Here is a 17,355-nt window from a genome sequence, read left to right as displayed (position 1 = left end):
ACTTAGGGTATCTGATCTTTTGTGTGTCCATAGGAATTTTCTAATTATTTTTACTAATTTTGTATAGAATGCCATTTTTATTTTGATGGAGGTTGCATCACATTTGTAGTTTGGTTTTTGTTAACCATTTTTACGATATAAATTTTGCATATAGATGAAAATGAGAAGTCTTTCCATATTCTATCTTCCTCAATTTCTTTGTTTAGTTGTTTTAAAGTTTCATCTGCTTGGGTAGATTTATTTTAAATACCTTTTTAAAGCTATTGTCAATGATATTCTTTCCTTGGTCTCTTTCTCTGCAAGTTTGTCACTGGTGTATAGAAATGCTAGTAATTTTTTAAATGTTGATTTTTGTACCCTACTTTGAGAAAAGTTTTTATAAGATCTCTGTGCATAGAAGGACTTCCTTGTTTCATTGCTGTCTTTAGAGGAAACACCTTAAAGCTTTTCCCCAGTTAGTACAATGTTAACTGTAAATCTGTCATATAGACTGTGTTTCTTCTATTTTGATTTCTCAGGAATTTACTTATGGAGAAATACTGAACTTCGTGCAAGTTTTTCCTGATTCTATTTGAGATTATGATATGATTTCTATCTAAGTCTACTTATGTTCTGTATCACAAAGTATTCACATGTGTGCATACTAAAATATCCATCCTTAAATGCCTGGAATGAAACCAACTGAACAGGGTCTGTGTTTTTCATGTGTCATTGAATTTGGTTTGCAAGTGTTCCATTGAGAATTTTTACATCTGTGTTCTTTCAGGCAGTCAGTATATAGTTGTTGCTGTGTCCTTGCCTGGTTTTTGATGTCATAGAATGAACGTGGTAGTGTTTCATCTCTTTCTATTTTATAGACCAGTTTCAGGTCAAAGATGTGAAAGCTTTTAAAATATTACCAAATAGCCCCTGATTAACCTCGTCAGTACCTGGGGGAGGTACCTGTTCACTCACACCCCCAGTCATGTTCATTTGATACTTTGTAAGATTATATTGTTAACTAATGTTCTTACTGTTTTCAGTTTTAGTCAATTCAGATTCTTTCTCAAGACATTTTAAATTTTTCTAAATCTTCTGTAGCAGATTCTCTTTGTTCTAAGAAATTTGTGTGCATTCTCTGGAATCACAGATTTGGTGATCAGAGCTTTTGTTAAGTTTTATGATGATGTATTTAAAAATTGTTGTTTATATGATGTAATTTCACATTGTACTTATAATGTTGCTTAAGAGTATAGACACTGACTGATTCCTTTACATAGTTGGTTAGTGGTTTGACACAGGAGCATAAAAATTAGATCTGGTCATCTTGCACCTGGCAGGTCCCTCCCTGGGAGAGGGAGGGTAGTTATACAGGCAATGAAAATAAAATGGCTTTGGAAAATTGCTTCAGATTTTTCCTCTTAACATCTCTTTGGGTGTCAATATGAAAATAATTGATGGTCTGGTATAACCTAAAATGTTTATGAATAAGAAAACAAAGATTTCTTGAACTCATGGAATCTGTCCTATGAACCCAGAAACACTTTAGAGACTCTTTGGTGATTCTGACACAGGCAGTTGAATGGCTCACTGTTTTAGTAATTCTCACTTAAATGGCTGTATTCTAAAAGAGTGATTTGATACCTAGAAGATCTTGAGAGTTAATTGGACTTTATTTGTTGTATCATAGTTTCTTATCTAACATATAATACTTAGTAAATGCCATTCTGAATAGGTATTCCTCTAAGCCTAGTGTTAAAACAATCAGTAAAGTGGAATATAGGCATGAGTACAACCAATTGTGTTAATGGAGCAGCTCCAATTCTTTATAAACTTCTTCCGTTTGTATAATTGAGCTTTGCTTCCCTTCTAATTCTATAGCAATAGCATGAAGATTAACTTTAATTCTTTGAAGATGATTTTATCCCCTTTTTTCTTAAGACCCATAGAATGCTTATAATTCCATGAAAGCAATTTTAAAATTACATTTCATTTGTATTTGGTTCACATGTCACAGAATATATGTGCATATGGAGGTCAGAAGGAACTTGCGGGAGTTGGCTACCTCCTTCCACTATGTGGGTTCTGGGATCAAGCTCAGTAAGAGTTATGTCAGTAACCCTACAATTCTTTATATTGATTCTTCCAAGCCTATGTTAACTTAGCAGAATATGAATGCAAAGAACAGTGTATTTAATTTTTCATTTTAGTTTGGAAAGGCTTTTAGGGTATTTAATAGGAGTTTTAGGCTTAAATACAGAGCAAGAGGCATAACTAACCAGTCCTTTATTAGAGGTCTGGTTCCACCTGTCATTGTCTCAATTCTAGTTTCTCAATTCTGTGTCTCTTGAGAATACCTTCATTCTCTTCAATATTGTGCAAATACAAATGTTAACAAAAATGGTCATCCTTTGATTACTTTGTGTCCTGAAATCGGAACATTGTGGTCCTATAACATAATAGTTATAATGTGTGGTCATTAGGATTAAAAAATTACTTGGCTTTCACCAACAATCAGATGTTGATTTCATGCAGAAATCAGAAACTCAAGACAGAATGAGCAGGTTCTTTCTTGCAGAACTCTGTAAAAGGTACCATTTCTTGGTGGGTCAGTACTGGTTCTTTGCATTTTTTAACTTGTTTTTTTCTTTTATTCATGTGGGCGTTTTGCCTGCATGTGTGTCTGTGTACCATGGCCTTGAAATGCCTGAGGGAGCCAAAAGAAGATATCATATCCTCTGGTACTGAGTTACAGAGGTTGTGAGGGTCCTGAAAAAACAAACTCTGGTCCTCTGGAAGAATAGCCAGTGCTCTTAACCTCTGAGTATCCTCCAGCCCCTCGTTCTTTGCTTTTATTCACTAGCATTACTTATTTTTTCCTTTTTGAGCATTTTTAGATGGAAATTTTGTCATTACTTTATCCTAATTCTGGTGAAATATATGGAAATGACTGCTAAGAGGACAGATGTGGCATAGAGAAAATTAAGAGAAGTGAGCGTGGAGTATTTACAGTTAACCTGTTCCCATTATCTGTCTGTCTGTCTTTTTTAACACACAACCTTTTCTTTTGACCTTAAATTGCTGAGATTGGTTTGTTTTTGCTTTCTAGGTGATGGGAATTGCAGTGATACTAGAGGCTTAGAAATCGCAATAAACCAACGTGTTGATGATGCACTCACTTCAAAACTTCCCATGTTTTACTTGGTCAACAGGCCTCATATTAGCTTAGTACCCACTGCATATCCATTGCAAATAAACTTGGACCATAAGTCACTCAGTTTGAACTGGGCACAAGGGGACAATTCTTTGGAAATCGTGGATGGCCTAAGTGGGAAGATCACTGAAAGGTTAGAGTTACTGCTTTCTCTAAAAAATTACATAATAAGCAAAAGAAGACATTTTATTGAAATTTTACTTGTAGCAATTCTGTATATTATTTATTGGATTCTGAACAATTTATATTGAGTGTGACCAGGTTGCTGACATCATATTTATTATAAATTTCTGAATAATACAAGCTTACAAAGTTATATAGTAAGTGGTGAAGCCAGCATTCAAACCCAAGGAATCTGGCTCTAGACCCTGTGTTTGTTAAACCATTAGAGTCATAGAATTGGTCCTACCAAATATGAATTTCTGATCTGGGATTAGGAATCTGCATTTTTCACATTGTATCCCAAATATGATCACATAAGTGTGAGAACTATTATAACATGTTATGCCTCCTTCTATTATGATTGCCTTGTAAGTTGCATGTGGTTTTTCAATATTTTATCTGGCTACCAGTGTAGTAAGGATCACAAACTGGAATTTAATATGACAGACATTTTATTTCCAAAGGCATTATTGCTAACCATAATATTCTATGCCTTTTAGATGTTTCTTTGTAATATTCCTGTAGTTCATTATTGGATAAAAATAAAACCTTCTAGTAATGGATGCATGTACTTTTAAGATGCACAGTGAGAAGTGCTAAAAGTGTAATGCCCAGGGAGAAGCCTTTTTTTCTTTAGGATTATAGCCATGGTACGTTATCTTGCATCTAGTAAATAACCCTACACCCATGTACACACAAGCAGCCCTGAGTAAACCAGTATTCTGTTAGGGTGTCTTTTTTTCAACTTTACAAACTTTAAATGTCTTCCTTTTGGAAGGACATTTAATCAAGGCCAATATAACTATTTTTGGTATGAATATCATCAAGCTACACTTGATCTTAGCCAAAAGGTCGAGAAAAGCATACTACTTTGGGGTAATACTCAGGATAATGTCAAGAATAATACAGACTAGCACAACAAATACATTGTCTGGGCTTTGGATTATAAGTAGATTCAACCTTACACATTCAAACAAATTAGCAATGTTTTAAAACTCATAAAGCATGACAAAATGGAATAAACATTGTTAAATTAATTTAATTTCTTATTATGGTCTAGTGTTTGAAAATAATTACGAATAAAGCAGTGGATATATCCAACTCAAGACTGTGAATTTTAACCCCAAAGAATCAGCAAAGAAAGCACAGTCTAGTGGTGCTAACACTGTAATCCTGGCCCCAGGAGAAAGAAGCAGGGAAGGTTCTGAGTTAGACCAGCCTGGGCTTTTAACAAGTATCTCAAAGACTCTGTCAAAAGAAAATTTATTTAAAGGCAGGGTCCCACTATCTAACCCTGGCTGGTCTGGAACTCATCAGTCCTCTGCCTACAGAATGCTGAGATTCCCAACTTCCCAAAACACGTCCTATTTTTTTGAGTTATGTATATACTGCATTTTTATTATCCATTCTTCTGTTGAGGGGAGTTTAGGTTGTTTCCATTTCCTGACTGTTGCAAATAGAGCAACATTGAACATGGCTTGCCAAGTATCTGTGGAGTAGGAGGATATCAAGTACTTTAGGTATATACCCAGGAGTGATATAGCTAGGTCATATGGTAGATAGATTGATTGATAGTTGACAATTTTCCATACAGATTTCCAGAGTGGTTCCACTAATTTGCATTCCCATCAAAAGTTATTAAGGGTCTGCTTTCTGCACAGTTTCCCTGGCATTTGTTGTCAGTTTTGTTTATATTCACCATTCTGTCAGGAGTGAGAGGAAATTTCAGTTTTTCAGTTTACATTTTCCTATCTGCTAAGGATGATGAACATTTTCGAGGTATTTCATAACTACTTATGAATATTCGAGGTATTTCATAAGAAGGCTTAATGGTTAAGAGCAGTTGCTGATTTTATAGGTGAGAGTTTGAGTCCCAGAACCCTCATGGGGTTGCTCATAACTACCTGTAACTCCAATTCCAGAGGATTTGACTCCCTCATCTGTTTTCCAAGGATACTTATCAAGAACATGTACATATATTCATATACACATTCAAACACACACATATAAATAAAAATAAAAATTTTAAGAGCATTCAACTATGTGTGTGTGTGTGTGTGTGTGTGTGTGTGTGTGTGTGTTTTAAGACATAGAGGCTATATATAGCTCTATATAAGCTAGCCTAAGTTTTTCAGTTTCTTAGCCTGCTAAGTGTTACAGGCAAGAACCACCATCTCTGTCATGAATCCACCAATCCTTACATGAAGAAATGCATCTTGCATCATGAAACATGTTAAAAGATTTCTTTCCAGCATACACACAAAACTTACAAAGAAAGCTTCTTGATAATGAAAACTGCAACAAAAATAGCAGCATATTAAAACGCTTAGATATTGTATACAACAGTACTAATTGAAGTTTTTCCACAGTGTAAACACGGTAGCAGAGGTGACACCAAATTATAAATTCATATTTATCACCATTACTCATATAATTTTTCTACTAAAGCATATAGCAAAGATATACTAAGGAGCAAAGTAAAAAGAAGGGTAGTAGACGGCTTCTTGAAGGACTCAAAAACATTGTGATGACTGGTGATGAGATGTCAGGGTGATTGTTTACTCTTACTGCTGTTGCATAGCATCATATGTTGGATGAGAAACAAGTAGAAACAAAATATGGTGGAAAGGAGGTAAAACTACCACTGTTATGAGGGATTTTGAGATTGAACCCCATACCTCACAAACATTAGGCATATGTTCTTCTTCTGTGTACCCCAGTTCTGCTGAAAATCTACCAACACTAGATACATATACGTGAGTGCATGCTAGCATTTGCTACAGATGAACTACCTCAAAGTTCAGTGATTCAATGCAATAGTATATTATTACTTCTCAATAAATGTTTGGGTCTGCTGAGTGATTCTTCTGGATGTGGCTAGAACTTCCTCAGGATCTGGAGTCAGGTGTGGGTCAAATAAGTCACTTTGGTTGATCTCTTAGAGGAATAACTGTTCTTTTCTCTTTAGTAAGTTGCTCAGAGCACACTTACCTGAACAAGAAGAAGCCTCAAGAGCAGAGCACAGGATTCCCCTGAAACCTAGACTCTGAGTTTGCACAAAGCTAGCACAAATTCAAGGGGGTATATGACTCTTGAAAAGCTACATGGAAACCAGAACAGCTAATAAGTTATAATGGGAGGGGGAAATTACTTAGTAGGAAGGGTTGTGATCTGTGAACCTACTTTTATTAAAAGAGACCAATAATTCATGTGCATGCACACACATACATATGGATAGCTTTGAAGTAGTGTTTTCTAAATTAAAGTTTGCTTGCAGAGAATGCACTGTACAATTTCAGGAGATGTGTTACATATATCTGCCCAGGTCACCTATTGCTGTAGTCAGAATTCAGTAGCTGTTACCACTCCAGCAGGTGTGGTATTTCCACACTCCCTTTCAGTCAAACATGGAACAATAACTGCTTTGATTTGTATTATCATATATCAATTTTACTTCAAATGATAGAAATATTCAAATACAAATACTCTGTTTTAACCTTTGATGTAATACAGTAATAAATTAAGTTAAATTAGTTTCTGACAGCAGTTAAGTACTTGGGATGCTTCTTACCTAAAATAAAGCTCACTACATGCATTCTTCTGCCTAATTGGGATCATAAATATTTGTGAACTGTTATTTAATCCCTACAGTTGCCAACATAAATCATTAACTATGATTACTGCGTGTTTCATTCCTTTTGACTTTAGTTCCCCATTTAAAAGTGGTTTGTCAATGGCAAGTCGGCTTTGTAAGGCTGCAATGTTAAGTCGATTTAATCTGCTTGCTAAGGAAGCTAAAACAGATGATTTACTTGAAGCTCGGACATACCATGCAGCTAAGGTAAGGTGACCTTTGAAGTGCAGTGTTGTTGTTTGTTTTTTTTTTTACTCTTTCCTCTTACTCTTTTGACTTTTGTGGGGCCTACCATCCAGTTCCTAGATACACACACACACACACACACACACACACTCTGAGTCTTATTCTTTCTTATGAATGTCCAGCCTTAGCTTTACTTGTTTCTTGCCAACTTTTGTTAACTTAAATTTTCTCATCTACCTTTTGCCTCTAGGCTAGTCCCTTTTCTCACTTCTGTGTATCTGACTTTCACTCTTATTCTGCAGCTGGCTGGGTGACTGGCCCTGGGTGTCCTCCTCTCCTTGTTCTCTTGCTCCTGATTTCTCCTCCTATTTATACTGTCAGCCCTGCCTATCCTTTCTCCTGCCTCACTATTGGCAGTTCAGCTTTTTGTTAGGCCATTAGACGGGCAAAGTAACACAGCTTCACAGAGTTAAATGCAACGTAAAGGAATGCAACACATCTTTGCATCATTAAAACAAATATTCCATAGCATAAACAAATGTAACACACTTAAAATAATACTCCTCAACAGTATAGCTATGGGCAACAATATGGTGGATCTATGGAGATAGCAAAAATTTGTTAAGTAGTTCTGAATATAACATTATCACACTTATTTTGACAATATTGTTTAATACTTTTTTGTTATGCCCAGAGAATCAAAGGTAATAAAACTTTTTACCCCGCACGGCATTATTAACTGTGGAATGTTAATGTTAAGTCTTACAGTAGTATATTGCGCAAAATAAGTTTAACTCAGGACCCTAATTTGGACATGATTTAGCAGACATACAGATTTTTTCTTTCTAAACAAAAGTTAAGATTGCTTGTACATGCAAAACAAGCATTGAGCTAAAGTCACAGCACATACTGGATTTTATTTTTTTCTGCGTTAATTTACTATGACATGTACACACTCCCATGTTATCATTAGTATTTTAATTTTCTGATTTTAATAATACAATGTTGTATGAAAGTCTGTTAATTTTTGCCAGCATTAAAATGACCAAACCATACTTTTGAGCTGCAAAGCAGTAATATCAACTATAAGCCTATACATATATTCCCATTTAAGTTCTATCCACTATAAGTCTGTGCACACATTCCCTCTTACAACTAAGTATAAGCTCCTCTAGATCATTGTTGTCTTCAGTGATGCAAAGAGTCTACAGGTCCTTTTGTAAAAACAAGTATAAAAAATGAAAATGTCAAAACAGACTTTCATAACTCTAGAAATGAATTAAGGCTAGAAAAATTCAAATATCAAAACTATATATTGTTGAAGAAGTGCTAAATAAGAAAAATGAGTTTATTGTCTTGCTTGGAACTGTTTTCATGTCTGTAGTTTGAATGGTGGAGTGTAGCTTACCAGAATGAAGACATCACTAAAGTCATAGATTTACAGTCAGAGGGGATGGTCTTGATGTGAGACAGGATAACAATTTGTGGTTTGTTTGTTTTTTCAGCTTAAGCCAAACATGGTAGAAATGAATAGGAAAAGCTGGTGAATTTACTGGCTCAAGTTGCAGTACCTATTGGAGGCAGGTGGTAAATCTTGTTACCAAGATGGCATGGGAAAAGTAAAGGACTGGAGTAAACTTGAAGTTCCGTATTCTCTGGTTGATGGGAAGAATAAAGATCATATAGAGGACAGACAGGTTCAAGAAAAACAGGCAATGAACAAAAGCCAAAGAATACTTAAGATATGGGTGCAATTTTAAATATACCCACTTCTTCACGCAAGTTTGCCGGAAGATGGCAGAAGCCTTGAAGTTCTGATGTATTTGAGTACAATATCTGCTGTTACTAAATCATTTATCTCTAAACTATAGAAACACGGTAACCCCTGGGATTCTAGGACTAGTGTAAAACTAAAGTAGAATAAAAAACTAGGATGAGACCATAGCAGCTGTATACCTCTCACAGTAAAAGCAGGAGAACTTACAAATAAAACATAAACATCACAGAAAATATGTTCTGGCCACTGTAGCATTAAAATATCAATTAACAGTAGAGTGAAATCTGGGAAATTGTTATATATTTGGAAATTAACTTATGGATTACCAATGGTTTCTAGGGAAAAAACTTTCAAAAAAACTAATATCTTAAAATGAGTTAAAAAACACAATGTATTAAAGATCATGAATGATAAAAAATAGGAAAATTATATAGATTTAAATGCTTATATTAGGAAAGAATCCTAAAATCAGTTATTTAAGCTTCCAACTCAAGAAATTGGTAAAAAATAAAAGTGGGGGATGGGGAAAAATAAATGAAATAAATGATATGGATCAGAGTGGAAATCAATGAAATTTGAAACAAAATTAATAGAAAAATAAATGAAATCCAAAATTGGTTCCTTAAAAGAAATAAAATTTAATCTCTTAGTGATCAAAGGAGTGTAAATGAATTATTGAAAGCTGGAATGAAAAAAGTCTCACCGTTACAGATCACAAGGCGCCATTGTGTAGGATTTCCAGCAGCTGCTTGTTAATAAGTTACCTGTGGAGACCAGAAGAGGGTGTCAGATCCCTTGGAGCTGGGGTTAAGGTGGCTGTGAGCCACTGATGTGAGTGCTGGGAATCAAATGTGAGTCTTCTGGAAAGCAGCGAGCACTGTTAGCTCTGAGCTCTCTCTCCAGCTCCTGAATAAGAACAATATAAAAATAAATTATGTAATTACATCCTAAGAATGAATATTCCAAAAATCTATTTTAGAAAGCCGTTTCACACAGCAGGAAACACACAGGTCCACACACAGTGATAAATTTAACAAAAGAGTTATAAGACTTTTTACACTAGAAATATAAAACATTGCAGAGGGAGATAAAGATGTAAATAAGAGGATTAACAAATTCATGAGTTGGAAATCTCAGTGTTGTTAGGATGGCACATGTCTTCAAATTTAATCTACTGCTTCAGTGCAAAAAGCAATGTTGCTGCAGACATTTGTGTAGAAAATGTGCTGGTTGTGAGGCTGAGGGCAAAATCCAAAAGTCACAGAAAATCAGAGCAATTTTGAGCAAGAACAAAGTTGGAAAACTTACCTGTTTCACAATTTAAGCTAGATGTACCTTAGAAACTGCAGACTTGTTCCAGTCACACAGAGTTGTATGGCCATGTGTGTAATAGTTAACTTTGTATAATACTGTAGCCTATTAAGTTCATTGGTAACATTATTTCTTTAAAACACTTTTTAAATATTTCTAAAAACAACAAAAACTTAGTGAGTTGATTTGTCAGTGGAGGGTCTTGCTTCCATATAGATGGTTGCTTTTTAGAAATAGGACCTCAGTATATAACCTAGGCTAAATATTGTGCTATCCTGACATAGTAGAGTGCTTACTGTATTAATCAACTTATATGAAACTCCCAGGAAAATGAATCTAGAAACAGGAAGATGTGTAGTTCCTGAGGCTAGGGCCAAAGGCGGGGATACAGACTGAGTGCAGGCAGGCAAAATGGAATTGTTAGAGGTGGTGAAGTTTACTACTGGATTTTGGTAACATTTGCACATGTCAGTAACTTTTAACAAAGAACAGATTGTACACTTGCAGTGGGTGAGTTTTACAATAAATCATAAAAAGGTAGCTTTTTAAAGACATATGCAGAAAACAAGGACATATGAAAATAGCAATGGTAGTTACCTATAGTTTTAGGTCATACTTTTGTGTTTCTTTCAATTTTTCTGTCATGAATTTGTTTATATTTAATTAAAATGTTAAATAATCAAAGTCACATTTTTAGGTCTGTTGAGAAATAATTGTTTTAAATTAGTACAGGAGTTCAGAGTTTTTTCCATTTGGTTTCTTAAAAGCATGACGTTTAACAGTATGGGGCTATTTACTCTGTAGGCCAATTCAATTTAATTTTCTCTCTCTCTAGTGTATGTCTGGACCCTATCAAGAAGCTAAAGCACTATTGAAGTCCTACTTGCAGCAGCATGGCTATGGCTCCTGGATTGTGAAGTCTCCCTGTATAGAGCAATTTAGTATGTGAATTAGACAGCACATTGTCATATTAAAAATCTTTTATTTTTGATGTGTTTGACTGATAAAAATGTTTTAAAATATTGAGGCTTCAGCCTTAATAGTAGAAGTCTTGTAACAATGCCCAGACATTGATAAAAATGTGTAAATACCCATGTCACCTTGTATTGAAACATCATGCTCCTTTGCCTTTTATAAAAAGTTACCTGATTAAACATGTAGACATTTTCTATTTATTTTTTCCTTTTTAAAATTTAAATTAGAAACAAGCTTGCTTCACATGTTAATCCCAGCTCCACTGCCTCCCCACAAGGCCCTCAACCCCACCTAATCCCCACTCCATTCCCCAGGGAGGGTGAGGCCCTTCATGGGGCATCTCCAGAGTCTGTTCATTCAAGGCAGAGCCTAGGCCCTCCCCCAAGAGTCCAGGTTGAGAGGGCATTCCTCATTGTGGGATGGGCACCCAAAGTCCATTTGTACACCAGGGATAAATACTTATCTATTGCCCAAGGCCCCATAGATTGCCTAGGCCTCCTCACTGACACCCACATCCAAGGGGTCTGGATCAGTCCCATGCTGCTGGCCTCCCAACCATCAGTCTGGGGTCCAAGAGCTCCCCCTTGTTCAGGTCAGCTATTTCTGTGGGTTAAACCAGCCCAATCTTGACCCATTTGCTCATCAGTCCTCCCTCTCCGTCACTGGATTCTAGGAGTTGAGTTCAGTGTTTAGCTATGGGTGTCTGCCTCTGCTTCCATTAGTCACTGGATGAAGGTTCTGTTCCCCAGACTCTGGCAGTGGGATTGTAGGTTGGCACTCCCCTAATCAATGTCTAAAATCAATATATGAATGAGTACATACTATGTTTGTCTTTTTGTGACTGGGTTACCTCCCTCAGGATGGTTTGTTCTAGATTCCATTGTTTTTTTTCCCACTGAAGAGTACTCCACTGTGTAAATGAGCCACATTTTCTCTATCCACTCTTCAGTTGATGGGTATATAGCTTGCTTCCAGGTTCTGGCTATTACAAATAATGCTGCTATGAATATAGTGGAACAGACGTCTGTGTTGTATGAATGTGCATCTTTTGGGTATATGCCTAAGAATGGAATTGCTGGGTCTTGTGGTAGACTGATTCCCATTTTTCTGAGGAATCTCCATACTTATTTCCAAAGTGGCAGTATGAGTTGACACTCCCACCAGCAGTGGAGGAATGTTCCCCTTTCTCCACATCCTCTCCAGCATAAATTGTCTTTGGTGTTTTTGATTTTAGCCATTCTGACAGGAGTAAGATGGTATGTTTTGATTTGCATTTCCCTGATGGCTAGGGATGTTGAGCACTTTCTTAAGTGTCTCTCAGCCATTTTAGACACCTCTATTGAGAATTCTCTATTTAGATCTGTGATGGGGGGAAGTCCTGTACATTTGTTAATAAAGCACTGTTGAGCCAATAGAAATCTAGATAGGTGGGACTAGGAGTCCAGGAGATTTCTGGGAAGGAGAAACACAGGAGAGTTCGAGATGTAACCGCCATGGGGTAGGAAGCCCGGAACTATTCTCCGGTAAGAGAAATACTTAGATTAACAATTATGGGGTAATTACTTAAGTCAGAGCTAGCCAGTAAGAAACAAGCAAGGCCAACAGCTTCATAATGAATATAGCCTCCTGTGTGTTTATTTGGGACTGATGTGGCTCTGGAACCAGGCTGGCAGGAAAGGCTTCTCACAAAGAAAAAGCTTCTCTTTACAAAATGGTTGTCAGGAGCGGGATTGAATTTCCATGCAAAATAACAAAAGATTTAAAGGAATTTTAGAAACAGAAGAACGTTGAGAAGCACAGATTTTTGGTAGCAGCATTTTCTCAGGTGGGCTCTGTTTTGCTATCGACAACCCGAGATTCACATGGCTCGCTTACCGGAGTCTTCCTGACTGGGCATAAAAAGAAAAAAAAAATCAGCTAGCAAGGTTGTTTTACGAGACTCTGCTAATGATTAAAAGGGGTGTACGTACAACTGGAAGTGGCAGCTTTTGCTGGATGTCAGCATGGACTGAGGCGGTAAGCTGCAATCACGCTTATGCCCGCCATCTTGAAAACAGCAGTTTAAAACAGCCGTGGTTTTAACAGATAAGACACGTGGCCAGAAAAACATAAAGATTTACAGTAAAGTCAGACTTGGATGAACAAAACCTCTAAAGGTTTACAGTGTGTTTAAAAACATACGTGAGATTGAGAGAGAAAATGAAACGACAAAGTGGTAAATAAATAAAAAAGCCAGTGTTGTGGCGCACGCCGGTAGGATTTACTCCAGAGGCAGAAGCAGGCAGATTTCCAAAGAGAAACCCTGTCTCAGAGAAAAATAAATAAAAGTAAAATAAATAAAGTAATAATAGATAAATAAATAAGCCACGCAAAGATGGAAAATACACGGAGAGTCTGGATACTGTACGCTATTGTATTTTTCAGTTTTATAATTGCTCAGGAAGGAACAGCTGCTAAAGTACACTTGATTATAAATGCTGCTGAATTAATTCAACTTATATCTTTTGAAAATGCCTTGACTTCAAAATTTAAGAATAAGGATATGTTACTTGGAAAAGGAGATTTTGCTTATGTTTCTACAGAAAATGAAAAGCTGAGGATTCCTTCCAGGCTTCTGTGGTTTGACGAACCAAGACCCCCGGAAGCAGTGGAGCAGGTGTTCCAACAACTGAAACAGCTAAGATGATGGAGCTTTACAGACCCTGAAAATAAGGACTTATACAGATTTCTGAGTTTTGTCATGATCCCCATGGTATGAACAGTGCCCCTTCCAGCATGAAGCAGTTTGGAATGAGCGACGTTCTAATTCCCATCTTGTTTATAAATCTTTGTTTTCATTTAAATGGGATTGTTTATAATTGGTTAATGATCACAACCAATCTCCTTTTAATGGTAAAAAGGGGAATTATGGTATGGGTATTGTTTTTCATTTATTGATGCAAATTCAAGGTCAATTTTGTGATGTGTATATTTCTCCTCTTGATTAAGTATTGTGCTTATACTGATCTTTTAAAATGTAATGCATAATTGAATAAAGACTATAGATAGTTACTTATAATAGAACTTATAGTTAGGTAAGTTAGGTTTTCTAGATATATTTGAGATAGATAGGCAATCTTCAAACCTTTCAAAGACCTTCAGAAAATGGCATTTAAAATGGTTTAGGGTTTTTCTTGACAATGAGAAATGTCTGCTCCTGGCAGCACCAATTATGTCTGAGAGGAAGATGGGCATCGAAGAAACTTGTTATGGAGTTTGCTTTCAACATGGCAAGATTAGCCATTTGGGCAAGAAACTGCGCTTGCCTGTACTACTTGACTGTTGTTGTATAATCTGGACATGCAAGACCCACAGAAAAGTGACTGCTGAAATCAGTCTTACAGGGTTCTTGCTTCATGGAAGAGTCTACCAGACTTTCTGCAGGACACAGAAAAATGACTGACAGACTGCCAATGCTGATGGACAGTTTGAAATTTCCTGCTTTGCTGAGAAGTGGCCTCTGGGCTGAAGATGGATGCCCCAACATTACAGAGGAACTTTGGGTGACTGTCCAGGCAGTAAGATATCTCTGTCAATCCTAGTGTTTACATATTATCCTTCTGTGGTCTTTGATGGAGTTGAAGACAGATAGTTATACTTACAGTTTTCCTTAGCTATGATAAAAGATAAGCTACATAGAACTTTGGACTCACAAGGATGGGATGGATGATATTTTCTTTAAATCTTGCTAAAATATTGTAACTATGTTCTTATTTGATAACTGTTCTGTTATATGCAATTTGACTATGTTAAAGTTAAGACCTTTCTTTTTGTTTAAACAGAAAAGAGGAGATGATGGGGGAAGTCCTGTACATTTGTTAATAAAGCACTGTTGAGCCAATAGAAATCTAGATAGGTGGGACTAGGAGTCCAGGAGATTTCTGGGAAGGAGAAACACAGGAGAGTTCGAGATGTAACCGCCATGGGGTAGGAAGCCCGGAACTATTCTCCGGTAAGAGAAATACTTAGATTAACAATTATGGGGTAATTACTTAAGTCAGAGCTAGCCAGTAAGAATCAAGCAAGGCCAACAGCTTCATAATGAACATAGCCTCCTGTGTGTTTATTTGGGACTGATGCAGCTCTAGAACCAGGCTGGCGGGAAAGGCTTCTCTCAAGGAAAAAGCTTCTCTTTAAAGATCTGTATCCAACTTTTTAACTGGATACTTTGGTGTTTTGGAGACGTGCTTCTTGAGTTCTTTGTAAATTTTGGAGATCATCCCTCTGTCAGATGTGAGGTTAGTGAGTATCTTTTCCCATTCTGTGGGCTGCCTTTTTGTCTTGACTGTGTCCTTTGCTTTACAGAATCTTCTCAGTTTCAGGTGGTCCATTTATGAATTGTCGATCTCAGAGTCTGTGCTACTGGTGTTATGTTCAGGAAGTGGTCTCCTATACCAATTCGTTCAAGGGTGCCTCCCACTTTCTCTTCTAACAGATTCAGTGTGGCTGGATTTATGTTGAGGTCTTTGATCCATTTGGACTTAAGTTTTGTGCATGGTGATAGACATGGATCTATCTGTAGTCTTCTACAAGCCAGCATCCCGTTATGCCAGCACCATTTGTTGAAGATGCTTTATTTTTTCCATTGTATAATTTTAGTTTCTTTGTCAAAGATCAGGTGGTCATACGTGTATGGGTTAATATTGGGGTGTTCAATTCCATTCCAATGGTCTACCTGTCTATTTTTGTGCCAATACCAACCTGTTTTCAGGACTATAGCTCTATAATAGAGCTTGAAGTCAGGGATGGTGATGCCTCCTGACGTTGCTTTGTTGCAAAACAGGGTTGTTTTGGCTATCCTGGATCTTTTGTTTTTTCATATAATGTTGAGAATTGCTCTTTCAAGGTCTGTGAAGAATGTGCTGGAATTTTGATGGGGATTGCATTGAATCTATAAATTGCTTTTGGCAAGATTGCCATTTTACTACGTTAATCCTACCTATCCAAGAGCATGGAAGATCTTTCTGTTCTTTAATTTCTTTCTTTAAAGACTCAAAGTTTTTGCAATACAGGTCTTTCACTTGTTTGTTTAGCATTACCCCAAGGTATTTTTTTTGTTTTTTTGTTTTTTGTTTTTACAAGACAGGGTTTCTCTGTATTGTATTCGAGGCTGTCGGTCAAGCCCAGCCTCGAACTCACAGTGATCTGCCTGCCTCTGCCTCCCGAGTGCTGGGATTAAAGGCGTGCGCCACCACCGCCCGGCTACCCCAAGGTATTTTATGTTGTTTATGGCAATTGTAAAGGGTGATGTTTCTCTGATTTCTTTCTCAGACCTTTTGTCATCTGTATATAGTAGGGATACTGATTTTCTTGAGTTGATCTTGTATCCTGTCACTTTGCTGAAGGTATTTATCAGCTGTAGGAGTTCCCTGGTAGAGTTTTTTGGGACACTTATGTAAACTATCATATCTTCTGCAAATAGTGAAATTTTGACCTCTTCCTTTCCAATTTGTATCTCCTTGATCTCCTTTTGTTGTCTTATTACTCTAGCTAGAACTTAAGTACATATTGAAGAGGTATAGAGAGAGTGCACAGCCTTGTCTTGTTCCTGATTTTAGAGGAATCGTGTTGAGTTTCTCTCCATTTAGTTTAATTTTGGCTGTTAGTTTGCTGTACTTTGCTTATATTATATTTAGGTATGTTCCTATTATTCCAGATCTCTCCAAGACCTTTATCATGAAGGGATGTTGGATTTTGTCAAAGGCTTTTTCTGCATCTAGTGAGATGATCATGTGACTTTTGTTTCTCAGCTTGCTTATATGGTAGATTACATTGATGGATTTTCATATGTTGAACCATCCCTGCATCCCTGGGATGAAACCTACTTGATCATGATGGATGAGTTTTCTGATGTGTTCTTTGATTTGATTTGCCAGTATTTTTGATCAATGTTCATGAAGGATATTGGTCTGAAGTTCTCTTGCTTAGTTGTGTCTTTGTGTGATTTGGGTATCAAGGCTATTGAAGCCTCGGAAAAAAATGTTTGTCAAAGGTCCTTCTGTTTCTATTGCATGGAAAACTTTGAGGAGAATTAGTATAAGTTGTTCTTTGAATTTCTGGTATAATTCTGCCCTGAGG

The 17,355-nt window shown here is 36.7% G+C and overlaps 1 protein-coding gene across 1 annotated transcript in view; it reads left to right on the top strand.

Annotated features, from left to right (window-relative positions):
- Positions 1-11,417, top strand: part of Adad1 (adenosine deaminase domain containing 1) — a 37,303-nt gene extending 25,886 nt beyond the window's left edge. The window contains exons 10-12 of the mRNA XM_005069699.4: positions 3,089-3,326; positions 7,064-7,196; positions 11,099-11,417. Of these exons, the coding sequence (XP_005069756.1) occupies positions 3,089-3,326; positions 7,064-7,196; positions 11,099-11,212 (485 nt within the window). The 3' untranslated portion in view covers positions 11,213-11,417. The remainder of the gene's footprint in view (positions 1-3,088; positions 3,327-7,063; positions 7,197-11,098) is intronic.
- The last annotated feature ends 5,938 nt before the right edge of the window (positions 11,418-17,355 follow it).

This window comes from Mesocricetus auratus, unplaced genomic scaffold, assembly GCF_017639785.1.
Source record: "Mesocricetus auratus isolate SY011 unplaced genomic scaffold, BCM_Maur_2.0 Super-Scaffold_100011, whole genome shotgun sequence".
NCBI lineage: Eukaryota > Metazoa > Chordata > Mammalia > Rodentia > Cricetidae > Mesocricetus > Mesocricetus auratus.
This window is presented reverse-complemented; position numbering and strand designations above follow the sequence as displayed.